Source organism: Piliocolobus tephrosceles, chromosome 10 (assembly GCF_002776525.5).
Source record: "Piliocolobus tephrosceles isolate RC106 chromosome 10, ASM277652v3, whole genome shotgun sequence".
Classification (NCBI taxonomy): Eukaryota; Metazoa; Chordata; class Mammalia; order Primates; family Cercopithecidae; genus Piliocolobus; species Piliocolobus tephrosceles.
In genome coordinates this window covers 7,188,145-7,199,078 of record NC_045443.1, presented here as the reverse complement: position 1 = coordinate 7,199,078, position 10,934 = coordinate 7,188,145, and the positions used below count along the sequence as shown (strand labels likewise).

The 10,934-nt window shown below is 59.6% G+C and overlaps 2 protein-coding genes across 4 annotated transcripts in view; both read right to left on the bottom strand.

Moving 5' to 3' along the window:
• P3H3 (prolyl 3-hydroxylase 3) overlaps positions 1–4,220 on the bottom strand; it is a 16,660-nt gene extending 12,440 nt beyond the window's left edge. The window contains exons 1-6 of the mRNA XM_023232418.2: positions 3,695–4,220; positions 2,623–2,775; positions 2,083–2,281; positions 1,863–1,994; positions 1,281–1,417; positions 730–819 (exon numbers count right to left, since the gene is read on the bottom strand). Of these exons, the coding sequence (XP_023088186.1) occupies positions 730–819; positions 1,281–1,417; positions 1,863–1,994; positions 2,083–2,281; positions 2,623–2,775; positions 3,695–4,192 (1,209 nt within the window). The 5' untranslated portion in view covers positions 4,193–4,220. The remainder of the gene's footprint in view (positions 1–729; positions 820–1,280; positions 1,418–1,862; positions 1,995–2,082; positions 2,282–2,622; positions 2,776–3,694) is intronic.
• Positions 4,221–5,060: 840 nt separating this feature from the next.
• On the bottom strand, positions 5,061–10,763 carry GPR162 (G protein-coupled receptor 162). 3 transcript variants are annotated; one of them, XM_023232421.3, is made up of 5 exons: positions 10,571–10,763; positions 8,721–9,016; positions 6,811–7,000; positions 6,136–6,293; positions 5,061–5,834 (listed from the first exon to the last, which is right to left on the bottom strand). In XM_023232421.3, exons 2-5 carry the CDS (start codon positions 8,733–8,735, stop codon positions 5,280–5,282), a joined length of 918 nt encoding a protein of 305 aa, XP_023088189.1. In that variant the 5' UTR covers positions 8,736–9,016; positions 10,571–10,763; the 3' UTR covers positions 5,061–5,279. The 3 variants fall into 3 exon arrangements, with proteins under 3 accessions (XP_023088189.1, XP_023088187.1, XP_031792123.1); XM_023232419.3 differs by having other exon boundaries at positions 7,719–9,016; positions 10,571–10,684; XM_031936263.1 differs by lacking the exon at positions 10,571–10,763 and having other exon boundaries at positions 5,061–5,482; positions 5,668–5,834; positions 7,719–8,727.
• Between the last annotated feature and the right edge of the window lie 171 nt (positions 10,764–10,934).

The window sequence follows — 10,934 nt, the reverse complement described above, 5'->3', positions numbered from 1 at the left end:
AAAAAAAAAAAAAAAAAAAAAATTAAAATTAAAAAACTAGCTTCAGAGTTCTCACTTTTAACCAGTGGTTCTCAAGCAGGATACTTCTGCCCCCCAGGCGTCAATTAAGCAAAGTCTGGAAACATCATTGATTGTCATGACTCAGAGGCTGTCAATGTGCTATTGATCTCTACTGGGTAGAGACCAGGGAAGCTGCTGAATACCCTCCAAGGCATAGGACAGGCCCTGCCGTCTGCCCCAACAAAGCATTATCCAAAATGTCAGATCCAAAATATCAGTAGTGCCAGGAAGGCTGAGAACGCCTGCTTTATGCCCTAGTCCTAGCCACAGATAACCTCTACCCCGCAGTTTCCTCTCGTAACTACAAGAAGAGAAACAAAAGCCGCAGCAACAGAGCTTTCTATATTGTTACCAAATGATGTGGTTTCAACAACCCTGTGACAACCCTGTGAAATAGATGTGATTATTCCAACTTACAGGTAAGGAAGTTGAGGCAGAGGCAAGTTGAAGTTCGGAGATGTTTGGGGCAGAGGAGGACTGACACTTAGGCCTGTGTGACCCTAAAGCTGCCCTAACTACAGGCACACGATCTCTGTCCCTGTAAAACTGGGATGGCAGACCCTTCTCCAAGCCTCATGGTGGGAACGTGGAAAACTCTGTTGCAAACCAAAGTGCCATTTCTCCTGGGAGTGCGGAGGGGTGGGACGGGACAGAAGCAGAATGACTCACAGGATCCTTGAAGCTGGTCCCCAGGTGCTCCATGGCATAGTAGAGCTGCCTCTTCTCCCCCAGGGACCGGAGGATGAAGTGTTGGATGTCCTGAGGGTGAGATGACGAGCAGTGAAGGGGGGCTGAAGGAGGGCAGGGAAACCCAGGCTCCAGGGCACTGCCTGGGTGCTCCACGCTCCCTGAACCTGGCACCATGCCCCCCGGTTCCTCCGTTCAACGTCCCCCCTCTGCAGCTTCAGAGCGTCTGGGCTCAAACTGGAAAGGGTGTAGGGGGTGTGAGTGTGTGGGTGTGTGTGTGCATGAGCTCGGGGGCTGGTGGCAGGCAGAAGTGAGGTAAAGGCAAGAGAGATGGGACTGAGGGCTGGAATCGGAACTCCAGGCTGCCGTGGGGAGCAGGGAGTGGGGATGGAAGTCAGATGCTGCACTTGGAGTCCTCTGGGTGACCAGAATGCTTGGCTAAGAGGTCAGCAGGGGGTGGGGGTCCAGGTCACTTCTAGGTCTCTTTGTTTGATTTGGGGCTACCTCCCAGGTAAGTGCGGAGAGGGGGTTACCTCTCTGGGTCCAAGGCCAGGTCTCGGCTCTCCCAGCTGGGCCTGGTACTGGTTCAGAGCCCTCTTGGCAGGCTCATCGTCCGGGTAGAAGAGCAGGACACTCAGGACATTTTCTATAGCCTGGGACAGATTGCCCACTGGAGAGGGAGTGACAAGGTCAGGGGTCAGGGGATAAAGACTTAGAGCACATTGATCCTTGGGGCAGAGGCAGTGCTGGAGAAGGTGGTCTCCAGAGGCCAGCCGGCCAATGCCAAGAGCCCCCCTCCCACTGGCAGACAAGTTCAACTGCCAGTTCTTTCAAACGCTGGTGCAAACATACCTTAGCTGGAGATTTCAAAGAAGAGCAAGAGGGAGGAAAATAAAGGAAGGTGAGAAGCAGCAAGGCAGAAGGAAGCCCATCTCCTGAGCTTGTCACAGGCGCCAAAGGAGAGCAAATTAGAGTCCTTGTGAAGTGATGGTTCCCTTGGAGCCCTGACAGTGAAACTACAAATCCAGAGACAGATGGGAGGGATAGAGAGCTGGAGCTCAGGATAGCAGCAGAGGCAAATCTTCACTCCGCGTTTCCACCCTTCCCAAACTGACCCTGAGCATGGGCTTCATATAGCCGCCTCAGCTGGCTGGGAAGGAAGTCTGGGACAGGGAAGCTGCGACCAGGCCGTGTGGCTGTTTCCCCTACACAGCGTTGCCGGCACTGCAGGACCTGAATCCAGTGTCCTGCAGAGGAGACCCATGAGCCATTCAGCTTGTTCATGCCCCTCCCTGGGCACCGACCCACCCCCCCCACACACTCCCAGCCCCTTACTTGCAATGGCCTCATAGAGGCCCCCCTGGCTCCCAGCCCCATCCTCTTCTTCAGCCCCCTCCTGCTCCTCAGGCCCCTGGCAGTCAGCACGGCAGCTCTCCATCTGGGCCAGGCTCCCCTGCAGGGCCTCCTCTAGCCTGGGCAGTGCCAGTCCTGCCTCCTGGCGCTCCAGTAGCTCCAGGCCGGTGTCATAGGCTGCCTGTTGGAGAAGGGAGCAGTCACCTGTGATCCAGGGGGTTGTCAAACTGGGAGGTAGAGAGGAGCGCGGTGTTGGTCTCATTTGGGGCAAGGACTCCATGTCCCTCTTCACCATGGAGAAGAATAAGGGTGGGCCTCAGAATCATAACGTTGGAACATCAGATTTCAGTGATCATCCAGGAGGGAAACGAAGTCCTAGAGAAGGACTCCCCACCAGGGTCACTGAGGATCATTATCCCATCTCCGCATGCTCAAGCAGCACAATGCAGCAGTTTAGTGAGGCCTGTGTATCCAGCCAGGAAAAGGCTGGGGGCAAGACAGGGGTGATGTTGGGGCTCTCACCCAGTGTGGGGGCGTCTCCAGGTCCCGGAAGCTCTGGGGCTGAACTCCCGACATTCGTCTGTACTTAGCCATGTCCTCTCGCATCTGCAGGTGCATTGGGTTTGCTACAAAGAAGGTATGTGCTGCCGCGGCTGCCAGATCCAGCTTCTTCAACTGAGGAGGCGGAGGGAGGAGGGCATCAGAGCCCTGGGATGGAGGTCACACCTCTGCTCCCTGGTCGGCCTCCCCACCCTACCCCAGACACACACTCTGGGTGCCCAAGAGCCTCATGGAAGACTGGCCAATAAGAACCGCCCACCGCCCAAATTGCAGACCCCCTAGAAGCCAGAACGTTGGGACTCTCAGAAGGCTGACACCGAAGGAAAGGGGGTCTAAAGACGTCGGAGTTGGGTGGGACATGGGTCTCAGGACTTCAGGACCTCAATTTGGGAGACCAGGTGGAAGTGATGGGCTTAAGTGAGGTGGGGAAGTGGGGGAGACCTCAGCGACCGGCAAAACCCGCAGGTCTCTAGGACCCTGAGCTGAGGTGAGTGCAACCAGCGCCCCGCTTCCCCAGCCACGTAGGCAACTGCTGCGGTACCGGCGGCTGCGGCGTGCTGTCCCCTCCCCGCCCGCAGAGGTCTGGCCTCCGAGGCCTCCAACCTTGCCTCCGTCTGCTCCTTCCTTTCCGAAGCTACCTCCTGCCCCAAGCGAAGGTTCACACTCACCACCACCCCCGACACACACACACCCACGCACACTTCCAGTCCGACAGCCGATTTCGCCCCCACCGCCTCCGCTTCATTTCTAGGAAGAGGCGGCCCTGTCCCTCCATCTTCAATCTGCTCCCGTCCCGCCTCACGACCTCCCCGCCCCATTCCCACTCTGCTCGCACTCCCCCTCGGCTGCTCTTCTGCGATCTCAACAGGTCCTCGCGGTGGCTTAGCCAGCTCCAAAGCAGAGGCCCGCGGTACGCCCCCCAGCCCCGTCCGGGGTCCAGGCAACAGCATTCCGCCTACTACTGGGCATCGTCAAGTAGGACAGCGTCCTGGTGAGGGCTGGGACCCTCGGAGCTGCCCGGCCCGCTCCCCACCTGGTAATAGGCCCTCTGCAGGTAGTTGTAGGGCTCCCGACGGCGGAAGGCGTCCCGGATCGTGCTCCCCACGCGAAGCCGCGCCGCGCCCCCGGGCCCCAGCCTCCGTGCTGCGCACTGGGTCAGGCAGTCTGCGCGGCGGAGCGCTGCACGGAGGAGCTGTCGCTCCCAGGACCCCTGCGTGGGTCTCGGCCCAGAGTCGGGCTCCGGGGCCTCGAGAAGCACGGCGGGGAGCGCGGCGCCCGGCTCGGCCGCGCAGCTCGCCCCGCAATCCAGCCGCACCCGGCCCAGCGCCGCCTGGCTCCGCAGCGCCTCCCGCAGCAGCGCCACGGCCGGCGCCCAAGCCCCGGCCGCGTAGGCGCGCAGCCCGTCCGCGTAGAGCAAGTCGGGGGCCTGCGGGGGCGCTCCCGGGGACAGCTGGGCCAGGCCGGGGGGCTCAGGGGACCCGGGGGGAGGCAGCAGCAGCAGTAACAGCAGCGGCCGGAGGAGCCGAAGCATGATGTCGGAGGCGCCGGCCGCCGAGGGGAAATGCGGGAGCCGAGAGGGAGGGAGAGGAAAGGGGGGAAGGGGGAGGGAGGGGAAGGAAGGAGAGGTGGAGAGGCGGAGGGAGAGGGAGAAGGAATGAGGGAGGCCGAGAGAGAGAGATGGGGCTGAGACCCGATGGTGGGAGAGGCCCATGTGAAAGATGGAGAAAGAAGAATGCTGAGTGGAGAAAGCTGGTCTAGTGTGGAACGAGAGGGAGAAACTGGGAGGAGGAGGGCAAAAGGCGGGAACTGGAGCAGGCCTGGGCATCCATGGAGGACCAGCGGTGACTTCAGCCCCTGAGGTCTGGAGGTAACTACTGGGGCAGTGTTCCCTGCACACACACGCTTCTGGGTCCAGAAAAAGGACTGTGGACGCCGACTCCCGCCCCCCCCCCCCCCCCCCCCCCACACACACAGTCATCCACCCCTACACTTCTTTGGAGAAAGAGCTTTAAAATGCAGCAGGGAGGAAGTGTCCAGGCCCGGGACACTACGTCAGCCCCAAACCCTTTCCTGCCCATAAAGTGAGCCCCTGGATGGATTTGGGGTTAGAAGGAGAGTTGGGCACTGGGACTGGAGCCACGCTCTAAAATCACCTCAACAAATCTGAACAGAGATCCTTCACACCCCAAACTGACAAAGACATGTGTGTCCTCAAGCCCTGCCCCAGCAGGATATATGCTCCTCCCAGCCTTCCCTGTGCCAGGCTGCCTGGTGGAGCGTGTGATCATTTCTCCATGTGTCCTTCTGTGCCTCTGTCTGCTGCCCCTGCTCTGTCGTGTCCTCTCTGAGCCTCTCCACCCTCCAAGCCCCTTTCCATCGCAGTACACTGGACACTGAGGTTTCCATGGCAACATTTCAGACTTTAATACATATTGCTGGGGGTGATGGAAGGTGAGTAGGGCATCTGGTCACTTGGATGGGGGAGAGCAGGGCCTTCTGAGCCCCAAATCTAGCGCCCGTCTCCCCAGAGCCTGGAGGCAGCTGCCCTACTCTCGGGGCCAGAATGAGGTGTTACTCACTCAGGCTTCCTCCTCTGAGTTCAGCAGGCCTGCTTGGGCTCACAGGGTCAGCTGGGGAAAGATAGGGTTCCCTGGGCCCCAGGATCCTCCCCAAGGCCTTGCACTTTCTTCAGACCCCGTCAGGGAGCAGCGCCTCCCTGCACTTAGTCCCAAAGGAAGTCCAACGGCTCTGCTCTCAGGGGACCCAAGGGAGAGTCGGCGGGGTGAGAGGCCCAGTGGCCGGGGCCGACGAGGAGAGTGCCCTGGTGAGGCAGTCGGAGAAGGCAAAGGTGTCTCATCGATGAAGGTGGTGATCTCCTCTCGGAAGAAGCCAGGGCCCCGTGGGGGTCCCCCACCTGACCCCAGAACCCCACTCTCCAAGAATTGGCGAAGGCTGGCCAGCCCCCCACCACCTTCAGCCTCCTCCTCGTCCGCCTCATCCTCCAACCTGTGTCTTTGTCCCAGGTACTCAGGAGGACCCCCGAGGGCCTGGCTTTGGGCTGGGAGGACCCGGATGTCATCAGAGGATGACCACTTGTGCAGGAAGGAGCCTGGTTCCCGAGGGGTAGAGAAGATGTTGGTCTCATCATGGGACAGACGCCGGGATAGGGGGACCTGGGAAGAGGAGCGGGTAAGACCTGAAGGTGCTAAAGGGACAGAGGCAGAGGCAGGAACCAAGTGGGGACTCCAGAAGATGGTGCCACCTTCTTAACCTTCTTCAAAACGTTTGCTCCGGTGGGCAAACCTGGCCCCACGAGGTCTGAAAGGATGCCTCTCTTGCTATAGTTTTCTTTCACCCAGCTTTATGGTGCCCTGAAAGCCAGGGCTAGGGAAGAGGGGATTGGGATGCATAACAGACACTGGAGAAAAGTGATGAGGGGCACCAAGGGTAGGAGGTGTATCCCCCGTTCCATACCTGTAAGTAGTGGACTCTCTCAAGAGGAGGGAAGAGCATGTGCCTTCCAGGCAGCAGCTTCACCTGGGCAGGGTCCCGGCTCCCTGGTCCTGTAGCTCCATTAGCATCAAAGCGAACTTTGCAAACTCGGCCCTCTGCATAGTCATCACAGCCCCCATCTAGGAGAGAAAATGGGCAGAGCGATTACAGGCAGGGAATGCCTACCACGCCTGCCCACTGCCTTTATAAGCTCCCAGAGACCCCTTTAGCTCCCATTAGCCTGTATGTGCCGAGAGGACAGTGAGAGTAGCTAGCATTTGCTGTGTTCAGTGCTAAATCCTGAGTGGAGTGCTTCATACATATAGATGAAGTTACTGAACAATTACACGCCCTCCCCCAAGAGCCATCCCTATAGCTGGGGGCCTCTCTCAGGAAGCTCAGGTTCCCCATAGTGCCAGAGCTGAGTAGTGTGGACTTCTGGAGGGGAGCCTAGGCCCGGTGAAGGGAGCCCTGAGTGCTGCAGGAAGCAGTAAGTGGACAGCAGGGTGCCTGCTTAGGAAAAGGGGAGCCCAGGGTGGTGCAGGTTCTGTCCAGTAGGGGGCACTCCAGGGCAGCCCATTCTCTGACTGAGAAGGAAGGGCAGGAAAGGGAATAGACAGATGTCCAGGAAAGCCAAAGCCCAGCCCCTCCTCTGACCGTCATCTCCATCCTCCTCAGACATGATGGCCACGCATTGCTCCCACACTGTGCGCACGTCGGCGCGGTAGCGCTCGCAGGACCAGATGAAGGAGGGCAGCAGCAGCGTCTGTGCCATGGAGCACCACAGCACAGCCAGCACCATCCAGGGGGGCGCCGAGTCTGACTTGAGAGAGAAGAAGCTCACCACCTGGGGAAGGGTGGGAGTGGGCTGGGTCAGGGCCAGAGCTGAGGAGCCCACCTGAACCCCATATCCTAGTGCAGCTGGTGGGCAAGACGTCAGAAGTAATGCCTGATCCCTGTGATCCAACAGAGGTGAAGCCGGAGGTGGAGATGGAGTGAACAGAGGGAAGGAACTGACTCAGAGGAAGGTCGGGGAGAGTGCTGGAGGCAAAGCCCTGCGGTCAGGAGGGAGAGGAACAGAGGTGGACCAGGAAGCATAGAGACAGAGAGGAACCCAGGAACAGTGACTAGATGGGGTGGTGGGGTGAGCCCCGTGGGGTTTCCACCCAAGACTGCTCAGAGACCATGTGACATCCAGAGGGAAGGAGGGAATGGAGAGTGGAGCCCAGCAGCTGGATGAGAGGTCTGCGGCTGAACTGTGGAGCTGCACGATGGATGACGGAGCTGGAGGACAGGTAGTGGAACTGAAGGATGGTGATGGAGCTGAGGAGTGGGAACTGAAGCAGATGCTAGAGCTGGGGTAGGCAGGGTAGTGGGAACTAAAAGTCAGATGATCAAGATGGGGGCCACAAAAGGAATGGGAGATGGACAGAGGAGAGGAGGATGGATGATGGAACTAGAGGAGAGATGACGGAGCTGCTGTATGGCTGATGAAGTTGGAGGTCAGGTGATGATGCTGGGGCCTGGATATTGGGGAGAACAGGTGGGGAGGACCCCGATCTCACCAAGATGGGCACCCCTGTGAGTGAGTCATAGAGAAAGACGATGGCGCTGACCAAGTTGGTGACCTGCAGGGATGTCTTGGCAGACTCCGAGCCATCCAGCGAGGACCGCCGCTTCCCTTGGGCATCCTCCACCACAATGGCTGGCACCTCAAAAGCTGGCCGGGTACCCAAGCCCCCTGGCCCACCCGCTTTGGTCCCCCCACCGCCCCCCACTCTCCGGGCCTGCCGAGCCCTCCTGGGCCGGGCCCACAGTGTCTGGTAGAAGGTGATGGCCACACAGACCAGCCCCATGACAATGCCCCCAAGTAGCAAGAGGCTGAAGCAAACGCCAAAGCCGAGGCCAATCTTGGAGACTATGAACTGGCAGCCGCGGGCATAGTAGCGCTCGCCGTTGTTGTGCCAGCCAATGGAGGGCAGTGTGGAGAGGATGAAGCTGACCATCCAGATGCCCATGACGGCATGCAGCGCCTGCTTCTTGGCGTTGCTGAGGCGGTAGTTGACTGGCCAGCGCACCATCCACATGCGATGGTAGGAGAGCGAGGCGACCGTGAAGCAGGTGGCCAGGGCCAGGGTGTAGTAGGTGGACACGAAGACCTTGCAGATACTCTCGTTCCAGTCATAGTCGGAGGAAGCCTGACGCCGCAGCTGTACCACAGCAAAGGTGGTGAGGGGCACAGCTGCCATGAGTATGTGTGTGCCCGCTAGGAAGCACAGCAGCAGCTCCAGTGGCTTGTGCTTCTGCTGCTTGGCCGAGATGCTGAGGATGATCCAGGCATTGGCCAGCAGCGCCAGGAGCCCACAGGCCAGCCAGGACAATGCATTGGAGCGCAGGGAGGCCTCCTCTGCCCCCGCCCCGCCCCGAGCCATCCTATCCTCAGCCCCCCACCCCCTTGAGCTCTGTGGGGGTGGGGGCTAGGTCTCACCCAGGAGCCCCACTCACAAACATGCCCATGATCCCCACAATCCTCGCCCTGTCAGCAGGCAGGCTGCCCCCAGGCTCACCCCAGTGCTCAGCATTGCATGATCGAGCCAGCTGAGGGCAGATGTGGAGGGCAGGGGAGGAGACTGAGGGTCAGCAGAGGCAGTCCTCAGCTTTCATACTGGGCGGGGCTTTCCTTAAGCATCCCTGCAATTGATGGGGCAGGCAAGCTGGCTACTTTCCCAACTGTGAGGCTGGCTGGGGGGTTCTGGTCCCCATGCTGGGACTTCCGGGTCTCTTTTTCCTCTGGTTCTTGACCAGTCAGGAATCTTCTGGATGCCCCAGGGATTTGGGGGTGGGGCTCAGCGCCCTGGACAGGCTGCAAGGGAAAGATGAGATGTGGGAGGGAGAGGGCAAAGGTAGGGCATAGGCTGGTCTATAGCCGGCCTCCCGTGCCCCCTTTCTTGAAACTGTAGGGATAACTGATTACTAGGGCCCCGAGGGCCATTCAGAACATTCCTTTGCCTTAAATCAGACAGCTAAACACCCCGCACAGATGAGAGCCCCGCTCTTCCAGACCTCTAGGGAAGAGGGTATTCCCACCTCCCTGTCTCCTTTAGCCCTTTCTCCTCCCGCTGGAACTCCCAGGTTCCTTCTTAGAACATCCCCTGCTCAGCACTACTCCACCCCTATCTTCAAGTCCCTAAATGTCTCTTCAGAACTACTGATGGGAGACACATGACTGGTTTCCTCTTGAGGGTTCACAGTGAACGGGGATATGGCATTACAGCCTTCCTCCCCTACCTGCCGGTCTCCTGGATGCGGGGGTCTCGGTGCTTAGCCCCTACTTCCCCAAACCTGAATGATCCCCCTCCAGCTCCCCAGATCTGGGAAAATGGGAGAAAGGAGTCTGGGACCGAAGGGGGTGCTAGGGAACCTGAAGGCGGGGAAACCGCTGACATCAGAAGCATCCAGAAATGGAAAGAGGGGGAACTAGGGAGAAGGAGGAGAGTTTGAGCGAAGAGAAAGAGGGGGCAAAGTGGTAGTATCTGAAAATAGCAGGAAAAGCTCAAACCCCCTGGAGAGGAGGCTTTGGAGGGAGGAGAGACTGGAGGAGGGAGGGAGGGAGCAGTGAATAGGAGGCTGAGAAGAAAAGCCAAATGTTCAATAAGGTGCTGACTCCCGCGGGGAGACCTTGACTCTTCCTCCCTGGCCCAGAGCCTCAGTTTCCCTCTGATGGGAGGAAGGATGGTCCCAGTTTTAGTGCGTGATGCTGAGCTTCAGTGAGCCCTGGGAAGGGGGTAAGGGAATCGGGTGAAACCCTGAACAGAGTGAGGCTGTAAGGAAGCGCATAATGGCTTTAGGGTAAGTGGGGTAAAATGGGGCACAGCAGTGAAAGGGTCTGTTTCTCATGGAAGCAGCTCAGACCCTTGCTTTCCCCAAGAGGTCCTGGTCCACCCCCACCCTTGGCTTCCCTCCGGAGCCCAGTACACCCTAGTTGCCATGGCAATGGCCAGCCAGAGGGAGGTGGAGGGACTTGGCCACGAGCAGCCTCCAGTGTCCTCTCCTACAGCCCTGGACCCCTTCCCACCCACCTCTACCCAGGCCCAGCTGGTGGGCTCAGGACGAAGGAGATAGGAAGTCAGAGAGGGAAGGAGGCAGGAAAGATGTGAAGGACAGAGAGAGGGAGGTGAAGGACAGGGAGAGATCAGAGGAAGGTGGGAAGGGGGATCTGGGAGGTTCCCTGGCCGACGGGGTCCCTCGCCCTTTGGGGTGAAGGGGTAAGGTCAGGCGGCTCCTCCCTTCTGTCCCCCTCCAGGTTCTCCAGGGCAGAAACAGCAGGTGGCTGGGAGGAGAGGTGGCCTAGGGGGGAGAGGAGGCAGCTTGGGGGGGAAAGGGAGGCAACGGGGGGATGGGGCAGGGGTCGTCTTACCTCTGGCTGCGCCCAGCACTGCCATGGAGACCGCACTCCCGACGCGGCTCTCTCAGGCTCCCGCTGCCTGCCGGCTCCAGCTCACCCGCCCTCCTCCCTCCTTCCCTTTCTCCCTCCCTCCCTTCCCCCGGGCCTCCCTCCTCCCCCTCAGTCCCGGCCTCCCGGGCTCAGCCTGCGGCTCACTCAGTCTCTGCCCCCTCACTGTCCAGGACCCCTTCTCCCATGGTCATCCTGCCAGTGAGCCCAGGCGAGGGGGACTGCAGGACAGCTCTGTGGGGTGGGGGGCGGGAGGCGAGTGTGGGGTGGAGAACTGGACGGTGGTGGCTAGGGGAGGAGGGGCAAGGAAGGCGCGAGAGGGAGGCGG